The 20,145-nt window shown below is 34.7% G+C and overlaps 3 protein-coding genes across 6 annotated transcripts; 2 read left to right on the top strand and 1 right to left on the bottom strand.

Annotated features, from left to right (window-relative positions):
* The first annotated feature begins 5,025 nt into the window (after positions 1-5,025).
* LOC111807038 (NAC domain-containing protein 83) lies at positions 5,026-6,555 on the top strand. Its single transcript, XM_023692607.2, has 3 exons — positions 5,026-5,533; positions 5,617-5,903; positions 6,071-6,555. The coding sequence occupies exons 1-3, from the start codon at positions 5,353-5,355 to the stop codon at positions 6,353-6,355; spliced, it is 753 nt and encodes a 250-aa protein (XP_023548375.2). The 5' UTR covers positions 5,026-5,352; the 3' UTR covers positions 6,356-6,555.
* A 3,624-nt stretch (positions 6,556-10,179) lies between these two features.
* On the bottom strand, positions 10,180-12,864 carry LOC147790059 (uncharacterized). Its single transcript, XM_087128808.1, has 2 exons — positions 12,638-12,864; positions 10,180-10,505 (listed from the first exon to the last, which is right to left on the bottom strand). The coding sequence occupies exons 1-2, from the start codon at positions 12,773-12,775 to the stop codon at positions 10,419-10,421; spliced, it is 225 nt and encodes a 74-aa protein (XP_086984934.1). The 5' UTR covers positions 12,776-12,864; the 3' UTR covers positions 10,180-10,418.
* Positions 12,865-13,424: 560 nt separating this feature from the next.
* Positions 13,425-19,462, top strand: LOC111807036 (pyruvate dehydrogenase E1 component subunit beta-1, mitochondrial). Of its 4 annotated transcripts, none has more exons than XM_023692605.2 (16): positions 13,425-13,586; positions 13,955-14,027; positions 14,136-14,210; positions 14,658-14,738; positions 14,821-14,847; positions 14,956-15,018; positions 15,160-15,246; positions 16,147-16,272; positions 16,666-16,799; positions 16,872-16,944; positions 17,040-17,105; positions 17,627-17,665; positions 17,760-17,884; positions 17,995-18,109; positions 18,791-18,899; positions 19,196-19,462. In XM_023692605.2, exons 2-15 carry the CDS (start codon positions 13,977-13,979, stop codon positions 18,857-18,859), a joined length of 1,131 nt encoding a protein of 376 aa, XP_023548373.1. In that variant the 5' UTR covers positions 13,425-13,586; positions 13,955-13,976; the 3' UTR covers positions 18,860-18,899; positions 19,196-19,462. The 4 variants fall into 4 exon arrangements, with proteins under 4 accessions (XP_023548373.1, XP_023548372.1, XP_023548371.1 ...); XM_023692604.2 differs by having other exon boundaries at positions 19,190-19,462; XM_023692603.2 differs by lacking the exon at positions 19,196-19,462 and having other exon boundaries at positions 18,791-19,028.
* Positions 19,463-20,145: the final 683 nt, after the last annotated feature.

Raw genomic sequence — 20,145 nt, 5'->3', positions numbered from 1 at the left:
TCTTCAACACCCACACGCAAACTCCTTTGACCTCTCAAAATTATTTTAATTTCAAATAAATAATTATGGAAGAGAGACAGAGCGAGAGAGAGAAATCAAAATTCAGCCGCAATTTGGCTTACGAAACAAAACTTTTTTTTTCTTTTTATTTATTTATTTATTTATTTCAAAGCTTTTGATATGCTATTGCACAAGTGGTGGGTTGAGGGAGAAATAAAGGATTTATTATTATTATTATTATTTTCTTTTTGTTTGGAGAATCTGTCCTTTTATATTACAATTTTTTCTTTATTAAAAAAGGGGCTTATTTTTGTGGAAAAAGAAAAAAAGAAGAGAAAAAGAAAAAGAAAAAGAAAAAAAAAAAAAGGGTTTCCCTTCTCCCTACGGAATGGAGACAGAGTTGTTTCTTCAATTGTCAATGTTTGAGGCTCCCCCTTTAACTAAATCTCAACCGTCCCACGTTACTCCTCTTTTCCCTTTCTTTTTTATTTTCTTTTCCACAATTGCCCCCAACCCTTCAATATTTTTTAAATACAAAATTAACCAATATTTAATTAAACACTAAATTTTAATTTATACACATCTATTCAATATTTTTAAATCCATGTAGATCGGCTACGAACTTGCAACAAATCTTGACAAAATTATTAATCACAAAATTAAAATTTTAGATTTAATAAACCTTACTACTAACTTTGGTGGCTAGTGAATGATTACATATATTTTTAACGTGCCAAATTGTGTGATTAATTATGTAACCAACAAGCGAGATTCATGTGAGAAAGCGTGTTAGAATTTTAACCACGTTGAAATTATAAAAATAATTTTCTTATGGTTGAGTGTATATATGTGTATATATCATTCAAAGTTACCGTCTCACGGTTATCTTCATTAATTCAAAAAAAAAATGTCACTATTTGTGCGGTCACATTTTTATTTCTAAATGAATGATTTTTTTTCATTACTCATCAATTTAATATCCATAGATTTCATTGATTATATAAACCGAGAACAATAAAATTGAATGAAGAAAAAAAAAAAAAAAAGTGATATATTTGATATTGCAAAATGCCGAGAAGATTGGGGCCGGGGGGGGGCACAAATGAGATATTGCAAAATCTTGAGATGGAGAGGTTTGAAGTTACCGTTTTTGTCCCTGAAATCCATCCCATCAGACGTGGCTGCCCCTCTCTTTGGGACACATGTAGGCCCCACTCTTACCTTTATTCCCTCAACTACCCCTCACCCCCCACGCTACTTCAATTCAACCATTTTCTTCCTTCTTCAATTACCTTTCTACCCACCCTTCCCCCAACAATTTTAATTTCTATGTTTCTCCATTCCAATTATATCAAATTTAATTCCATCACAATTTATTTTATTTATACCCTTCATTATTTAATACTCACATATCTCACTTTTTACATCCAATTAACTATTAGTTACCTTTGATGTAGGTAGGTACACACAAAAGTATGTTTTAGAACGATTGATGTAAATAATCAAACTGTAACAACTCATGCTTAAGATTCAAATTAGAATTTACCCAACATTTTTTGTATCCTCCGCGACATGATCACGTCACTTATTCCCCAACAAACCGACATGAGTCACTACAACATATTTTATAATCACTCACATGAATCATAATAGAATCACATAAGGTCATCAAACATAAAAATTATTTCAAGTAAAATACACTTAATTTTGAAAGTTATAGATAGTAACTCTCATTTTTTAAGTTTTTCGTAATCATTCTATCCTCAAGATCACTCTCATTTAAACATTGTTTTGATTTATTCATGTACTTCGTTTATTCGGATGTCACACCAATATTCAACCTTAAACAATATAACAAGTGTCTAATCTACTGTAGCTAATTTGATAAAATATTGGATAAGAAGTTTTTAAAAAACATTTTTTTCTTTGGTCCAGTGCAATATGCTCTTTCCAAACAAGATTTTAATTTCTACGTCATAATATTCCTTCTATGGTGTGAAAGATAAGATTAAATGAGGAATACAAACAATACCATCTAAGAGGGAATCTCGAGTAGACTTTGCGTATCACTCATATTTTTATAGGGCAACTAACGTAAAATATATATTATTAATAAAAATGTTAGAGGTTCGAATCTTCTAATTAATCTAATGTTGAACCAAAAAGCACATATATTTATGATCAATTTTTTCTCTTAGGCTTACTTTCGTTTGAACTATGGGTTACTCTCGTTGGGTCTCACATCGCTCGACCCGACATGATCGTATGAACATATATACATGGGAACGAGGGAATGTTTCAAATTTAGTCCATTTGATTGAATTAAGCTACAAAAATCGATAAGCACAAATTTGAATATGGATAACGCTTTTGTTTCTCCTTTTAGAGTTCCGTACGGAACGTTTACATAGGAAAGCCATCGCGTCGCATCGCATCGCATCGCGAGGAGGCAACTTGGTAACCAAACGCGGCTTGCTCCCCACACCACAACAAATCAACTATTTTCATAAAGGGTACTTTTGTACTTTCACTATCATGACATAATATCACATCATCCCCCACTCCACTTGCCAACTTCCTTGGATTATCTCCCATGGACCATAATGCCCCCCTCATTTATCTCTTATTATCTCTATTTAAATAGTTCAAAATATTACAAAAATTTTAATGTAAAAATATAAATCGTTAACCCCCTTAATGATGCATGATATTAACCCATTTATTGATATATGATAAGAAAAAATATGATAGCACTGAGTACATAATTTATATATTATAGTTTAGACATTGCATTGAAGCTTAAGCTAACAATTGAAATATTTGTAAATTGAAATATTTGTATATTATAAAATATAAGTGAGAAAGATGGTAGAAAATCTCAACTTGGCATGAATCCCCTAAAAAGAGGACAAATGTGCCACTAGGCTTAAATTTTAGATGCCTTGTGGATTTTATACTCCATGCTCAATCTCACTTCATTTTTTCATTTCAAACTTTATATTTTATTTCACTTCTAACTTTAGATTATGAATATCAAATTATTTCTTCAAATTAAAATAATGTTTTTATTTCAATGCAGCTGATTTCTAAATACATCGGACCATATCTTATAGAAGATTATATAAGTTTTGTATTCAATACAATAATATAACTTATATCACTATTATATTGAAACAAATTAACAAAAATCTTTCTAATTCAAATCTGTCAATTGTATTAAAAATACTTCACGTGTCAACAAAAACTAAGTTATAAAAATATTGAGGTTTGATTATAGTACATACTATACCCAAGAATTAAAAAAATTTAATGATAAATTCAATTAGAGTAAAAAAATGAAAATGATTTTTTTTTTTTTTTTCATTCAACAATATCAATTTTTAAAAGTTCAACAAAATTCAGAGTCAAAGTCTTCCCTTTAAAGACAATTCTTCTCTAAAAGTCCAATTTAATTAGTTATCAATCAATTGCACAAAGACAAACCTTCATGTCAAAATAATTCAAGAATTCAGCGATTAATAATAAATTGTTTATTTTTTTTAGTCGAGTGGAGGGGATGACATTTGTTTTAACCTACATCGGTGATTCACCGGTCGACGAAGAGGCATGTCGACAATGAACGATATTAAATTTGCATCCCCGCTGTTGTCTTAAAGCTAATGTCTCCCTCTCTGCTCGTCCATCTGTATGACCGTCGTATGATACAAAAATTTCTATGAAGAAGTTAGAAATTTCGTATGGCAATTCAATTTGAACCGTCATGACAAGACACTTGAGTTTCTATGTCGAGCATAATATTTTTTTGAATGTCTTGACATGTATATTGATTATGAATAAAATGTTATAACATGACAAAGTGATTTTTTAAATAAGGCTTAGGAATGAATGTGCTTAATTATTTGTAGTACAAACTTGTTTTTTTGCCCACTATGTCACGATTATACATTTGTCTTTACATGATATGATGTTATTGTGATGAGGCTCTAGAGCATCTTTAACAGACCTCTAGTATTGTATCATAGTTGGTTCACGCATGAGATCACTACCTTCATGTTTATGATAGGATCACGAACTACCTCTTTATAGTAATAGGTCACTTATGGGTGACCCACGTATATATCTTAGTTGTTTGGCAAGAAACTAACTACTTGCATTGCAATAACTTAGTAAATGTTAGAAGTATGAATTTTATATTTTAAGATAAATATGAATGACCTAGTGAATACTAAGTACTAAAAATTCATGTATTGAGTATTCTTATTCTCTCGTGCCCGTATAACATGTGACAAGGGCATTGCAGATCAACGAGGCTATGGGAACAAAGACATTTTAGAGTCTTATGCTCGGTTCTAGTAGCTTTTGTCCATATTTTTTGTTTTACTCATTGTTCTATAATAGTTTTATGGATATTTTAATGTAAAGCCTTATGTAAATAATCAATGATTGTTCAAATATTTTGACGGAATTTTAAAACTATTGAATACTATATTATTTTGAGAAGTTTAATGAATTTAAACCTTCCCCTTTGGTTTAAACCAATTTTTGTCATTTTAATTTTGTTTAAAATATGACATCACAATTGTGTGAGAATGATTAATTTAAAATAGATCAAATTAGATGTTTGAAGTTAGAATTAACCTCAAGTTAAAAAGAAGAAGATGGATGAAAGTAAAAGGCATATAAATTTTAGGATTTTTATTTTTGAAAAGTTATTTAAAACTATTAGATAAAGGTTCTTATGAGAAGGAATTTCTTTAAACAATTATTCTCCTTTTTCTTTTCTTTTCTTTTGTTTTAAACTTTTGGGGTGGTAAATATTTTTCAAAAAATTATGTACGGATATAATATAATTATCTAATTATCAAATTTAAAACTATTCAAAACAAAATAAATAAATTTTGTATTATTTAATAATTAAAAAAAAAAAAAAAACAACTAGAGGTTTAAATGGGTGAGAAATATATATATTTAATATATATTGAGTCTTGTTTACGCCAAACATGTCGTCCAATTCTATTCCTTCTCGGCTTTGGTTTGCTTTGGTTTGCTTTGGTTTGCTTTGTTGCTAGAGAACCCATTAGTATAAAGAACCTTCACTTTCCTCACAGACTCCCCACGCTCCTTCTTCTTCTTCTTCTTCTTCTTCTGCTTCTTCTTCTTCTGCTGCTGCTTCCTCTTCTTCCCTTTTCTTTTCTTTAATTTCCCTTTTGCTTTTTCCATTTTATGCCTCTTCTTTCTTCTCCTCCCCTTTTCCCATGATTCTGTTTCTCCAATTATAAGAACGCCCCCTTTCACCTGCACCACTTGTACCAATTTCGCCTTTCTTCCTCTTCCTCTTCCTCTTCGCCCCCCATGGAGAAGCTTAATTTTCTCAAAAATGGCGTCCTCCGATTGCCCCCTGGCTTCCGCTTCCACCCCACCGATGAAGAGCTTGTGCTTCAATACTTGAACCGGAAGGTTCATTCCTGCCCTTTGCCCGCTTCAATCATCCCTGACGTCGAAGTTTGCAAGGCTGATCCATGGGATTTGCCTGGTTTGTTTTCTTCTTTTTACAAATTGGGAGTGGGGATTTCGGGATTTCGTAGTGATGGATGGGAAATTGATTCTGTGTTGCAGGGAATATGGAGCAAGAGAGGTACTTCTTCAGCACCAGAGAAGCCAAGTATCCTAATGGGAACAGATCAAACAGAGCGACGGCCTCGGGTTATTGGAAGGCCACCGGAATTGACAAGCAAATTCTTACTTCCAACGGAAATCAAGTGGTGGGGATGAAGAAAACTCTGGTTTTCTATCGAGGGAAGCCCCCCCATGGCTCTCGAACTGATTGGATTATGCACGAGTACCGCCTCGCTTCCCCGCCAACTGTTTGTTTTAATGCCTCACAGGAAAAAACCCCCTTTCAGGTCACTTTAACCTTCTCGCTATTTTTATTTTGTTTTGTTTTGTTTTGTTTTGTTTTGTTTTGTTTTGTTTTGTCTTGTCTCCATGGAAATGTTGCCCCTTTTCTTTATGCACTTATGGATTTTGGACATGGAGGCGGTGGTAAGGATAGTTCAAATTGTGTGTGCAGAGGTCTGGCGTGGGTCCAATGGAGAACTGGGTTCTATGTCGCATATTTCTGAAGAAAAGAAATGGGCATCAAAGCGAAGAGGAGAAAAACAGAAAGGCAAGATTGGGGAAGCCTGTGTTCTATGACTTCATGAGGAAGGAGAGGGGGGAGACAGACTTGAATTTGGCTCCCTCTTCCTCGTCTTCAGGGTCCAGTGGGATCACTGAGATTTCAAATAATGAATTGGATGATCATGAAGAAAGCAGCAGCTGCAACAGCTTCCCCTACTTCAGAAGAAAAGCTTAAGATCCTTTAGGTGTAGCAGTAAATTTGTGTGATTTCCCATGTCGGAATAACCATGAAAGGAAGAAGAATCCCGCAGTCGTTGGCGGTGTAGTTTTCAGTTTTCTGGTCTGTGTTTCTGTAGACATAATATATCAATCAGTATATGATTATAAGCCAAAAGAGATGAATGAAACTGGATCGGCGTTTAACTTGCTCTGTTACTACTGACCCAGACAAACAAAAATCAAACACTATCTAACTCATGTTCCAATCCATTACTCAATTTGCTTATCAAATAATGTTCCTATGTTTTGCATATTAACTTCAACTCTCCATTGCAGCTACAAAGCCAACAAAAAGAAGAAAAAAAAAAAGAAAAAGAAAAAAGAAGATGGGAGGAAAGTGGAAAGGGTTAGGGGAAAAGGAGGAGAAAAAGAGGGAAGAGTTGCAAATATTTTAAGAAGAAGCAGAAGAAGAAGAAGAAGAAGAAGAAGAAGAAGAAGAAGAAGAAGAAGAAGAAGAAGAAGAATGTGATCTGATCCTTTTTGTTTGAAGGAAACCAAAAGAAAAGGAATTGACTCTGAGAATTAAAATAAATAAATAATCAGAGAATAGAACCCAATTCTAAGCTTTGTATATATGCTGATTTTTTAAATCTTCAAAGCATTTTGTTTTTTGAGTTCGAATCCTTTTATAATCTCTAATTATAAAACATATTAAAAACCAATAATAGTAATAATAATAATAATAATAATAAAGTCAACTTTCATTGTTCCAAATGTCAGAGCAATGTTCCCCATGCCTTCCCTGTTCATTTAACGATTTTCTGAAAATAACCCTTCTTTTTCTTCCATTTTAGATTATTTTCTTCTTCCCCCCCACCCATTTCCTTAAATCCCACAAAATTATAAACCTTAATTTACTCCCAACTGCTCCGTACATCCATCTAAATACAGTATAAAGCTTAATTAAGTGGGAATGAATTAATTAATCATACGTTAATCTTCAGGTGATGAAACCTCGACACGTGTCGAGCATGCAACGCCTCGCCGGCCTGCGGTTGACTCACCCACCGTCGCCGTGCGCATTAGTTTTATAAAAACAAAACTGATGAAAGGTTTTTTTAATTTTTTTTTTATTTTCCCTTAAATTATGTGACAGTGTGTATAATAAGGGGTGGGTAGACATTGTACGCAAAGATTGTGATATCATATGCCGTGGAGGTTAAAAACGTGGCCCACAGACCAATGAAGGGCCGCCAAATGGACACCAAGAACCCAAAGGGCGGCCTATTTAACGCTTAAAATAAAGGATTCCTTAAGAGTCGGGTTAATTCCGCTTGCAAAAATTTTAAAAATAAAAAATGAAAAAAAACGAATTCTTTGGAGACTGAAAACAAATGGCTAATAAAAATCTACGATCAAGTGGTTGAAGGGGGAAAACAAAAAATTGACCAAAACAAAAAGGAATGCTTAATGCTTGTCAATTTTGTGTTGGCTTATTTTTGGCCAATTTCAGTGGTTTTAATCAACTTTTAGTTAATTTTAATTCAGTTTTATTTCTTCTTAAATCAGTAATAAAAGCAAGTCAATTCATCCTAACTCTCAAAATCTATCTTTATCAATCGTTTGCTTAACCGCTTGGGAACTACTTGTTTCATTTCATGGATTGAGTTTGCGTTCCTATGGTCTTAAATGGTATGGTCTTAAATGGTGTGAATTTAAATCTATATTTAATATATAAACTTATCTCATCTCTTTCCATGCCATAAGTTTACTGGTTCGGTAAGCTACACGTATTCATATTTTTTTAACTTATCTTCCTAATGATACATGTACTTTTACAAATCACAAACCCACAATTTTAACGTGTATATATACAATCAAAACATAAACCAATACATCCAATAATTTCAAGCTACACAAAATCAAATACTTTGAGTTCATACACAACCGCTTCAAAGAAAACCTACACCATATAATTTTATGTTACATCAAAAGATATCAAAGAATCAAATATAGTAAAAATCTATGGGTTTGATTTCATTTATATATTAATTAGACATTAACACATCCAATAAAAACGAGTTAAAAAGGGGAAGGAATGATTCATAGAAATCATTCTAAACAAGAAAGGGTTTTTAATTTCTTTTAAAAAAGAGGCATAGTCAATATAAATAGGCAGTATTTAAATAAATAAAGAAAATGGTGGCCTTGGAATTTCTTGTGATGGAAGGTTAGAATCAGCAAAGGCTGTTGAAGTTCATCACGTCACCTTTATGTGAACCAATTTCATTGTCAAAAGACAAAAAAAAAAAAAAAAAAAAAAAAAAAAAAAAAAAAAAAAAAAAAAAAAAGATGAGGAATTGGATTGGATTGTGGATTGCTGACTTCGGGTTTCTCATTTGTCAATCACGTGGACAGCACGTCATGGTAGACCACAAAACTTACAGCTATAACTTTTTTTTTTTTTAATTTTCTTATGTAGGCCAACCTGATAAGATCAATAACATTTAAAGAAAAATCCTACCAATCCTAGAAACATATGAAAAGGCAATAACAAAGGGGGGGTGGTCTCCATCAAGCAAGGCCAATTTAGAAATTTTGAACACAACTAAATTACCCATCGCAGAAGGAATTGTGATGAATTATGCAAGTTGACCAGTTCTTCACCCAACCACTCTTATAAGCTGTTTGTTTTGGACGAACATTAAATAAGAGAGGTTGCTTTGCATCCCTGCAACAAAGACATCTATCTATCTTTCTTTTTATACTTCTTCTCCCCCTTCAATCTCTCACCAAAATCAAAGCTAAAAATCATCTTAATCCCATCCATCATCCCACAAACTTCTGGTTGGTGGGGTCCACTAACTGTAAGCAAGTGAGGAACAATCAGCCTCCCCTTTCACATCAATGTTTAATCAACCTACTCATACTCTTCTCCAGTTCAATGGTTAGTAAATGCCTGACATTCTGAGACACGCATTTCCAACTTTTAATGGAAACACTTGCAACGAATGCAATATTCAAATTAAATGAAAACTGGGCAGAAAGGTAGTACCTGTAATTGGCCACATTTCATGCCCAGCGGTTATAATCAAAACACTTCCTGCAAAACAAACCATCTTCAAGACACTTGGGGAGTTTAGATGGTTCAGCCTGATATACAAGTAGATGAGGAAAGATATCTCCAATCTCCATGATGGAGGGCAACCCTATCCACAGACCCTATCTACCATTTAGATGCGGAGTACCACTTGCCGTATAATACAAGTTAAGCTTTCAAGTACCGAACTGTACAAACAAGTTTATCCTGAAATTTCTTTTAGCTGCATTTACCTCAGCAACAGGTAAAGTATCATCATATTGAGGTCTGAAATCAAACAGAATAGCCATCAAGGAAAAAGTCCCTAAACAACTTCGAAACAAATTAGAACTGTATGCAAAGTCCATATCAGTCCAATAGATACAGTAACTACAGCTGTTTTCTCCTAACCTATTTACCACAATAAGAATTTGCATATCATATTCATATTTTCTGCCAATCAAACATAAAGGAGTACGTATTTCAATAGAAGTTCACATAATTCCATCTTCCATCCACCCACCTAGAAGGCTCATTCTACTCCATCATACAAAACCCATCTCATGTTTTTAAAGGTTGTGACTAGTTAGAAATATACTACACGAACACTAGAAAGGATGAACATTTTTCTTGAAGGCTCGTCTTTCTTTTCCAATTCAGACATTTTCAGCCCGAAACTTCCAATTTCAATGGTGAATTTGCTCAGAAAGCTAAATATCAAATATTTTTACTGAAAGACGAGTCATTCATGAGGCAGTCAGGACCATGAAAAACTAATCGCATTAAATCAAATGACAAAAACAAACAAAAATGGTGAGAAACTCCAGGCAATAATTCCACACGAGTGTGTTATCTTCGCTTACATGCGAGGGTTACAACTTTTGAGATCACTCGTATCTACTTAATGTTTACTCTTCCTTGCTAAAAGGTCCAGATAAGGGGAAAAAGATTGGCACTGCAATGCCGAAGTTGCCAAACTCTTTTGGATCCTACAGAGTTCTTACTCATTTTTTCCAACTTGGCTAATTTTATCTCCTGAAGATTTAGGCGGAGGTGGCTCAGAACATGCCTTCAGAACAGCCTCATTCTGGAAAGAAGGAAAGATATGAATTTAGTTACATCAAAAAATTTAAACGATGAATCTAGAATTGGTAGTGTTTCATTTTATAAAATAACAATATATAAAACAAGAACAAGAGCAGAACAGAAATTCGAAATAGAATTCCATGGTAACGACCAAAAGGCCAATCATGTACATCTCCAAAGTAAAAATACAGAGGTGTAAAAAAATAGAAAATTTGGCTTGGTTCGAGAATGAACCACCTTCAGATGCATGCATTTGAGAAGCATAATTTATACAAGTCAACTAAAAATAAAATTGTATTCGCTCCTGAACAATAAACAGTCAAAAGCCGCAATTTTCACCATACATAAGACTAAACAAATACCTCCACAATATTGTTAGAAAGAGAAAATCCACTCATGAAGAGTAATCAAGACTTGACATAATGTCCTTTTTAGCATATAAATTTGACAGTCATAACAAGATAATTCGATTAAGTAAAAAGTAATTACTTGAACCTTTTAGTCACTTTGCCAAGACTTATAGAATAGTATAGATTATCCTTTCTGATGCAATTCTAACAGCTAAATAGTGAATATCTATGCTGACCCTCAAAATTTTTATTTCACCGAATAGACATTCCACTTTAAGCCGACCAACTATAAACTTAAGGAGGCAAGAGATAAGGCTAATGGGCCAAAAGTCTCTTACTATTCTTACATATGATTTCCTTAGGGATAGGATTCGTATAAGCTTCCTTCAAGGACTTGTGAATGATATTATCAGGGGGGAAGATATATATTTAGTACACCTTCGGGTGTTTCTAAGACGTTTTTGAAGAACTCAACAATAAATCCATCAAGACTCCAAGCCATAAATAGAAAGAAAATTTTCCTCCTTTGAAATCAGCATTTAGGGGTGAGCTTTGAGCGATGGAAGTTGGTTTCATTCCAAGTTAGAAGCTAGAAATCTGATCCCCTTTTTCATAATTCAGTCTATGAATGAAAGAAGAAATTATTTTTTCATTTAAAGGTGCTTGATAAGGCTGCGCCATCCAGACTGAGGATTTCAAAGAAAAACTTTCTTCCTCTTGCTGTCAAGTATTATTTGTTAGTTGGAAACTTCATCTCCTCCCTCCAATGTGAGAGATTTGCACAATTGAATCCAAAATTACCTTCTTCCATCAACAAGGTTTTGGAGTTTGAATTAAACGGTGCTTCTAAAGGCCTTTCAAGACGTGTCAAGAGGGGCAACATCTTCCAACTCATCAAGGGCTTTCAGATCAACAAGATTGTTGGCATTTTTGAGAAAATGTTGTCAAGAGTTTCCTAATTCCGTCTTTCCAGCAAAGACTTTATTTTTTAAGATTTGTTAATCAAACCATGACCTGGCCAGCCTTCGAAGGGAGAAGCCAATTTTCAAGATTCCATAAAAAGGCGATATGCTTAAGCCACATTTACACAAAATTGAAAGATGTAAGGGCCCATTTTAATTAACACCAAATGAGAATCAGAAAATGATCTAAGGCAAACCTCTACAGTCATGGAGCCGAGAAATCTAGCCAAGAAGGTTACAAAATGGATCCCCATAGCATGAATCGAAATGAATCACAATTACAAACTCTTTAACTAAGAAACTCCATCTAGAAGCTAAAAGGTTATGGAGAATCTATTTTCTTCCAAGTAGGTAAAGAAGACTTTTTTTTTTTTTTACAAATGGTATTCTGATTCGGAACCATCCACCTGAAGGTTGTTTTACCAAACTATCTCTATTGGCAAAAGCTCTAAAAAATTCTAATTAGAGACAGGTGGTTAGAAAATCGTGAGGCCTAACATTTTTAGTTTAGAAGAGCCCCTCTCACATTTGGTCTTCGCTGTTAACTATTACGAATGTTTAACATGGTATCCAATGTTTTCAACATTGCTTTCAGAAATGTCAGTCCAATGCGTATATAAAATCAAAGCGATGCTCCGACATTAAGGGGATTAATGATTCGATGTCATCGTCCAGTTATATCTAAACCCCTGAAGTTCTACTCCTAAAACCGAACCAGAGCAAGATATTGACGGACAATCGAGTATTGACAGAACTCTCCAGAGACCCTAATGGCGAACATAAACAGCGAAGTGATATTGAGATTGAAATTGAGAGAAAACCTGCCAAACACGAAGAAGCCTTTTTTTGGCGTTGGCCTTACGCGTTGTGGTGAGCTTAATTCTCTTCCAGACTAAACCTCCAGAATCGTGCTTCTTCACAATCTCCAATACCCGAGTCCCCCAAAATGCACCCGCCATCTTCCTTCCCCTCCCGGTTTCTCGATTCCGAGCGTGGCCCAGCTGTATGCCCAAATTCCCCCCAAAAGCTTCGGTTTTATGGCGCTCTCACTCAACCCCGCGAACCCAAACAGTAACGTTAATAGGTTAAATTACTCTCCTCAATTACTAAATCAAATTATACACTAAAAAGCTTTTGAATATTTTTGTATGAGATTAATTTCATAATTCATTAATCGATGAACTCATATTTCAGTAAATAGATTAAGTTAATTGATCATAAATAAGAAATGTACGGCTTCGACGAATTTGATTATTAAAAATAAAAGATGTATACCAAATTATTTCAAGTAATTAATTATATTTAATAAATTACTAATTTACTAAACGTTTCAATAGATATTTACTTACAATAATTAATGTACTTTTATAAATGATAATTTATTGGATTTTTTTTTTTAATCAATACATTATTTTGAATTTATTACAATAAAATAATTAATTAGGTTAATTCAATGCATTATTATAAAAATTAAAAAAATATATATGATAAGTTAATAAATTAACTTAAAAAAAAAATAATAAAAATAATCCATTATTTCTCTAATTTGTCCCCTACTCTCCGTTGCCTTGGCTCACAGAAAAAGTTTATTGTGGAGTTTAAACCCAAAAAAGAAAAAATTCCAAAAGTAAAATTGGGAAAAATTAGGAGAGATCGGTAAGGTGGTGGTGGGCTCGCCGTTTTCAAACCCCTACATTCCCCTAAATTTCTCGTCTCATCGGATCTAAACCTTTGCAGCGATCCAAATCCATATACGCCGCCCGAGCTAAGGTTCATATTATTTATTCGCCTTCTTTGTTTATCCATGCATCTGATTCTCTTTCAGCTGCCGCTTTTTTTCCATTGTCGAAGCTTTGCAACCTGTTCAATTGATTCTTCAATTCAGGTTTTGAAATTCTGCTACAGTTGTTGTTTTTGCAGATGCATCTGGTGTATCAGATATTGTTGTTTTTGTTGATATTGATGTTGATGTCGTTTGTTTTCCTTTTCCTATTCCCCTTATCTTGCTGAAGTTGAAAGTGAAACTGGTTGGAAATTGCATGTCGGTGAATTGATGTCTGTGAGATACTTTGATGTTTGAAATGGAACTGTGATTTGGATCGCTTGAAATGTATAAGCTTTTGTTTTTCGTTTCGTAGAGCTGTCTTTCGCGCGAGAAAAATGTGGGGAATCGTTCGGAAAAAAGTTGGAGCTGGAGCCTCCTGTATTCTGGTCCTGTTCCATGCACTTGAATGAAATTTCTCTTTGCATTGGATAGAAGAATTTTTTCCAGTGATTTTTATGCTTTCTGTGTGCGTGTTTTTTTTCTTTTCTTTCCAGACTTCCGGCCAGGCTTTGCAGAGGCTTCGCCCTGCCGCCTCAGCATCGAGATACTATTCATCTGCCGCAAAAGAGGTAGTATACTGTCTCGTGTCCTTCGATTCTTCATCTATTCTTATTCAGCCTCAGCTGGTGTTTTTCGTAGTTTCAATACATCATGTCCTTCTTGCTTTAGGATTTGGGTTGTTAGGGACCATTCTTCGATATTGTATGCTGAAACGTTTTAAGATCCCAGTAATTTGGTTTCTTCTCATCACTAATGGTTAAGGTTCCTTTTATTTTTTCGTTTTGAAAATAATGTTCAGGACTATATTTTTTCCTCTTTCACTTTTAAGCGAGTTATTTAGTCACCCATCTATTAGATATCTGTGCATGATTTAATGACTTTCCATCTACTCTCTCTCTTTTTGCTCATTCTGTAGTATTATAGTCGAGGAATGTTTGTCCATCATGCTGCTCAATTTTGTTGTTTAAAAATGAAAGGCTAACATTCTTTCGTAAACTTGTTCCAAATATGCACAGATGACTGTGAGAGATGCTCTAAACTCTGCACTTGATGAAGAAATGTCTGCTGATCCTAAAGTTTTTCTGATGGGTGAAGAGGTGAGGGAGAATGAACATGAATCCATTTGTATATTATATTGACGTGTCTATCCTTATGCTAATTTCAAACATTCTAACGCAGGTTGGAGAATATCAGGGTGCCTATAAGGTTAGACACGTTAAAGAGATGATATCTAATTCATGTGATATTTGAATATTGTATCCGTTTGTATTGTACATTTCAACAATTGTTGGCCTTTCTCTCCCCTTCAAGTAGATAACCAAAGGGCTTCTGGAGAAATATGGTCCTGAGAGGGTTCTTGATACCCCAATCACAGAGGTTGGTGCTTCATCCAGAAAATATTCTTTTTCCTTCAATTTTTATTGAGCTATTTTGAATTTTCACTGCTATGGTAGCAAAATATATTAAAGGAAAATGATTGTTTTCTTTCTGACCTCAATGTTCTCTAAATTTATGCAGGCTGGGTTTACTGGTATTGGCGTTGGCGCTGCTTACCATGGTCTGAAGCCTGTTGTGGAGTTTATGACATTTAATTTCTCTATGCAGGTTATAACAATGAATTGCATACAATTCATTTTCATCATTTTAATTGGAATTTGGTTATTCACCATGTACGAGGATCCCCTTGTGTGTTTTCTGCTTGTATTAGCTAACTCTAAAATCTTGGTTCTGAACTCTGTCTGCTTAACGAAAAACTGATGAATGTGTTTTGCTGTTGCCTGGTGACATGTTCTGGTTTCTTTCATTAGCTGTTTGGAGTAAATTTTGATTCCAAATCATCTGGGAGCAGTGGTGCCAACTGTTAACTTTATTTGGTATTTTTAGTTTTTAAATTGGATTAGTTACAGTATTTGTGTGTTTTAAATAGTTTGTAATGTTACATCCACCCATATGTTGAGGATTGACGATAGCAAAAACCTGTGGTAATATTGAACTGTTGTTGCACTTGTATTCCCCTTTGAGTTATAGTATACACGTCAAATCCTCGTAAGGGCTTTGACTAAAATAAGGAGGTCAAAGAAAGCTGCGAGGATTAAGTGTCTTACCTAGCATTTGTAGTGCCATAAACTTAAATGAATTCCAATATATATTAAAATGTATTTGTTTCCAGTTTTTACTGTTTGGATTCTGTATATAGCTTTATTTTCCACTTTTCTTCTCATCTGGAGTTTGTCTTTCTTCATGTTAGAGTTGTTTGCCAATTGAATTGTTGAACTGTCCTTTAAGCATTTATGTTGTTTTAATTCATCCTGTTGTTCTGTTCTCCAACTTTTTGCCTTCACATTGCTTGTCTTTGTTCTGCAACTATCTTTTAGCTTTCTCAGGGCTCAAGTCTGAATGCTTATGTCCAATTTATTTTCCACCATATTGATTGTTTCTACTATTTTATACTCCCAGTCTCCTTTTTCAATCATTGTTTGTCTCAGCTCTTTCTCATTACTGTAGGCCATTGATCATATCATTAATTCTGCGGCAAAAACAAATTATATGTCAGCTGGACAAATTTCTGTGCCAATTGTCTTTAGAGGACCCAATGGTGCAGCTGCTGGAGTTGGTGCGCAGCACTCTCAGGTTGATTTTTTTTTCTTTCCTTTTTACCTTTTGCGTGTGCATGTGATTGTATATTAATGCCTAAAAAATTTGAGTTAACTTTAGGTCTTTCTTTCTAAAGATTTTGGCAATTATTCGCTAGGCCTTATGCATTTGGATTGGTTGGAGCTCTTTCTTGTTTTTTTTTTTTCAGGCTATTTTCAGTTTGGTTCCTCTTTGGGCTGCCATTTTCTAGGCTCGTCTTTTGTTAATCTGTTTTTCTGTTGTCCTTTGGTTGACCTTTTGGTATTCTTTCTTATTTTGTTCTCTATGAGTGTTTAATTTATCAATGAAAAAAAAAAAACAATTTTCTACTCAACTTCATATGGTGAATTTGGGAAATCCATGCAATGTGCTTCAAATTTGCCTGTGCAGTGTTATGCAGCATGGTATGGCGCCTGTCCTGGCTTGAAAGTCTTGGCCCCATATTCATCTGAAGATGCTCGTGGGCTTTTAAAAGCTGCTATAAGGGATCCAGACCCTGTGGTGTTTCTTGAAAATGAATTATTGTAAGTGGTGAAAGAATTTGCTTTTATACTTTCTAGGAAAATAATTATTAACGATGTGCTCTGTTGCCTCAGATATGGTGAATCCTTCCCTGTTTCAGCGGAGGTCCTTGATTCCAGTTTCACTGCTCCCATAGGAAAAGCTAAGGTGATTCTGTTGTTGCTTTTGATATATTTCAGAAGATGGTTTCTGTTTTGGTATTCATCTTACGTTTTTAACTTTATACCATTCCTTTTTGATAGATTGAGAGAGAAGGGAAGGATGTGACCATTACTGCTTTTTCGAAGATGGTGGGATATGCACTTAAGGTTGGTATCCTTCAGTTATTTGGGTCTTGGGGTTTGGTTGTTTATTTAACTTGCCATGTCAAGGACTAATTTGACCTGTGAGGGGCAAGTTAAGTTCTTCAGTTGGTGAATATTATTTGAAGTACAACTTCTTGAATATGCATCTTTAGAATTGCTGATGAGAAGCGGTTCTTTTAGAGACATTTTGTTCATAAAAATGTAATATAGGAGGTTTATCTTACTCTTCAGGGCTTTTTTTCATGATTATGTTAGATTTCAAGGAAAATCTGCTTGGGTTCCAAAAGATTCCTTACGCACTTTATGTAAACAGTGATAGTTTTGCATTAGCTCAACCAATTGAGGTGGATCTGAAGATCGTACCTTAAGATGCTAGATTGTTTTTCTGGCAACTTTTAGGTTGGAATAATGGGAAATTATAAGAGATTTTCCTGGGTGTATGTGATATTAAATTTTGATGCACATCTTTAGCGATGTTTAGAGTTTCTTAGATCCACGACTAACTCTATTGCTTGAACTATCAGGCAGCTGAAGTACTTTCCAAAGAAGGAATTAGTGCTGAGGTAATTTTTTTCTAGATGTGTTCTTCTTTTAGATGTTTGTAGATTGATTTTGTTTTGTTGATCAAAAGTGTTATGGCCTATTTTGTTGGTATAGGTTATAAACCTGCGCTCTATTCGACCACTAGACAGAGCCACAATTAATGCTTCAGTTAGGAAGACCAACAGATTAGTAACAGTTGAAGAAGGGTTTCCTCAGCATGGCGTTGGAGCTGAGATCTGGTTTGTGATTGCCCCCCTCTTTTCACATTTATTTACCTTCTTGATTGACATTGTAGACGCCCTATTAACTTAAAGTGAATATTTTTTTTTTTTTTTTTTTATGTTGGCAGCACATCTGTTGTCGAGGAAAGTTTTGGCTATCTTGATGCACCGGTGGAGAGGATTGCAGGGGCTGACATTCCCATGCCTTATGCAGCCAATCTCGAAAGGATGGCTGTCCCTCAGGTTCATTTTCCCCACCTTTTCTAAAAGCCTTTTATCCCCTGAAAAGTTTACTGTAATTTCAATAGAGTGAGAGAGAAGAAAGAACTCGTCTAGTGAGATAGATATATGTCGCTGATCTAGCATCCTTCTTCAAAAGTTCATTTGACACAGTGCCAGAGATAAAGAAAAACTATTAGTCTTTTGTCAAGGTAACAAGACCCGTCTATTGTTTTTGAGAAATGAATTTCTGTCAGAGACAGTGCCAGAAGTTTTGTTAAGGAGGGAGTAAAATTGTACTTTCTAATTGACACAATCTTTCAATTCTTCAAATTAGGGCCAACTTTTATTTTGTTTTTGTTTTGTTTTTAATATCCGTGAGTGGCTAGGATAGCTTGGGCACACTTTGCTTAATCTCACAGGACAATCGACTAACTCTAAATATTTGGGTGCCAAGGAAGCTCATAAAGTATTAAATCTTAGGTAGGTGACCACCTTGGATTAAACTCATTACCTCCAAGTCTTTTATTCAACCCATGACTCTTATTGACCACCAGACCTATCCAGCCAACTTAGATCTAAGATTTTTAAAAATCATAGTTTTTTTTAATCTAAGACTAACTAAAACTCCCCCCGTCTTTCTTGTTTGTTCCACTCCTGATATTTGGTTTTCATTTTTTTTGCTTGATGCTAATAATTGTATAGGTTGAGGACATCATTCGAGCAGCAAAAAGAGCATGCTACAGGGCTGTACCATTGGCGGCTTCCGGTTGATTTTACTCTTCCAATCTTGAAAAAAAATTCCAGCTTAGGGGTAAGATTTTATGACTTCTCTGTCCTTTTCCGTTCCTATTGTCTCAATCCAGGAGGAATTTCACTCTTCCCTTGTACAATAAAACCATTTGCTATTTAAACATCACTCGCCTTTTAGCCAAGACAATTACATCCATTCTTTTAACGGGCAAGCCCAATCTAACTACAATATACTTTTGTGGAGACAAATATCCATTTCTTGCCATATATGATATATTGGCGGTCCGGAATGATTTGGCTTTTAGTGAATATATTTTGTTGGGTCTTGTAAAATAATAATTGGCTTGGCAGATGCAGGAAATTGCACATTGTTTCTGTGATGGTGTCTGATCTGGGGACGTAACCAAGTTGTTAAAATGACTTGGGAGAATGTTGTCAAAGACGGGAATTTCATTTTTGTCAACTCTATTTGATAGTCACATGCTTCTTCTTCTGCTTTGCGCTACTGATCATTTGCTTGTCTTGTAAGTTTGAATCTTCCATCGGTCTTGGTTTTACATTATGTCCACACCAAATGGACCTACTGATTTTACATACATACATACGAATTTCATTTTCTCTTTAGTTCTCTTCCCCCACTCCACACCGATTTTCTCCTACTCTCCTCTCTTCCATGGCTTGAAGCTGAAAGATAAAACAACCTGTAGAAATAGACGTGGTCGGACAGTGGTGTGGCATTCTAAACCCCCACTTTGCGCCTATTGCAGAGAGCAAGTTGTGGGTTGGGGCCGGTGTGTATCAACTTGTTACTCCAAACAACGTGAAGTTGAAGTGAGATTGGTAGAAAATTTCCATGGATTTTAAGGTTTTACAGATTCTCTTTCTCCAGATTCTTTCATGGCTAATTAGTGGCTGTGGGTTTTATCTTTTGGTAAGATCACATAAGTTGGTTCAGGTCTTCTTCCATAAAATTAAGTCATGAAATTAAATGATTTTCAATCTTCATTGTGGATTTTAATTTACGAAGAACAACCTCAGAAGAAAAGAAAAGAAAAGAGAATCAATTGTATAAATCGAGAACTTCCAACACTTGGTCCATTTTGGTCCAATAAGAAACGAAGTCAAAGTTGTTGAACAAAGAAAAATCTGGTCTGCTCTGCTCTTTCCAACTTTGTGTCTGGTGGGTGTTCTTTCCGGTTCCTTCTTAATTTTGAAAACCTGTCGATTCTTTCACACTGCCCACTTTTTGGCTGTCTCCATGATTTTTATTCACACCACGCAATTGTAAATTGCCGAATGATCAAATG

Source organism: Cucurbita pepo, chromosome 12 (assembly GCF_057944985.1).
Source record: "Cucurbita pepo subsp. pepo isolate OVF chromosome 12, ASM5794498v1, whole genome shotgun sequence".
NCBI classification, from domain to species: domain Eukaryota; kingdom Viridiplantae; phylum Streptophyta; class Magnoliopsida; order Cucurbitales; family Cucurbitaceae; genus Cucurbita; species Cucurbita pepo.
Note: the sequence above shows the minus strand (reverse complement) of the source record. Positions and strands in the feature narration are given on the sequence as shown.

Excerpts from the sequence above, each read along its gene's own strand:
- LOC111807038 (XM_023692607.2), top strand. The coding sequence starts at position 5,353 with ATGGAGAAGCTTAATTTTCTCAAAAATGGCGTCCTCCGATTGCCCCCT. Across the intron at positions 5,534-5,616 it reads TGATCCATGGGATTTGCCTG|GGAATATGGAGCAAGAGAGG; the intron begins GTTTGTTTTCTT and ends TCTGTGTTGCAG. Across the intron at positions 5,904-6,070 it reads AGGAAAAAACCCCCTTTCAG|AGGTCTGGCGTGGGTCCAAT; the intron begins GTCACTTTAACC and ends TTGTGTGTGCAG.
- LOC147790059 (XM_087128808.1), bottom strand. The coding sequence starts at position 12,775 with ATGGCGGGTGCATTTTGGGGGACTCGGGTATTGGAGATTGTGAAGAAG. Across the intron at positions 10,506-12,637 it reads GGCTTCTTCGTGTTTGGCAG|AATGAGGCTGTTCTGAAGGC; the intron begins GTTTTCTCTCAA and ends CCTTCTTTCCAG.
- LOC111807036 (XM_023692605.2), top strand. The coding sequence starts at position 13,977 with ATGTGGGGAATCGTTCGGAAAAAAGTTGGAGCTGGAGCCTCCTGTATT. Across the intron at positions 14,739-14,820 it reads TTTTTCTGATGGGTGAAGAG|GTTGGAGAATATCAGGGTGC; the intron begins GTGAGGGAGAAT and ends ATTCTAACGCAG. Across the intron at positions 14,848-14,955 it reads AATATCAGGGTGCCTATAAG|ATAACCAAAGGGCTTCTGGA; the intron begins GTTAGACACGTT and ends CCCTTCAAGTAG.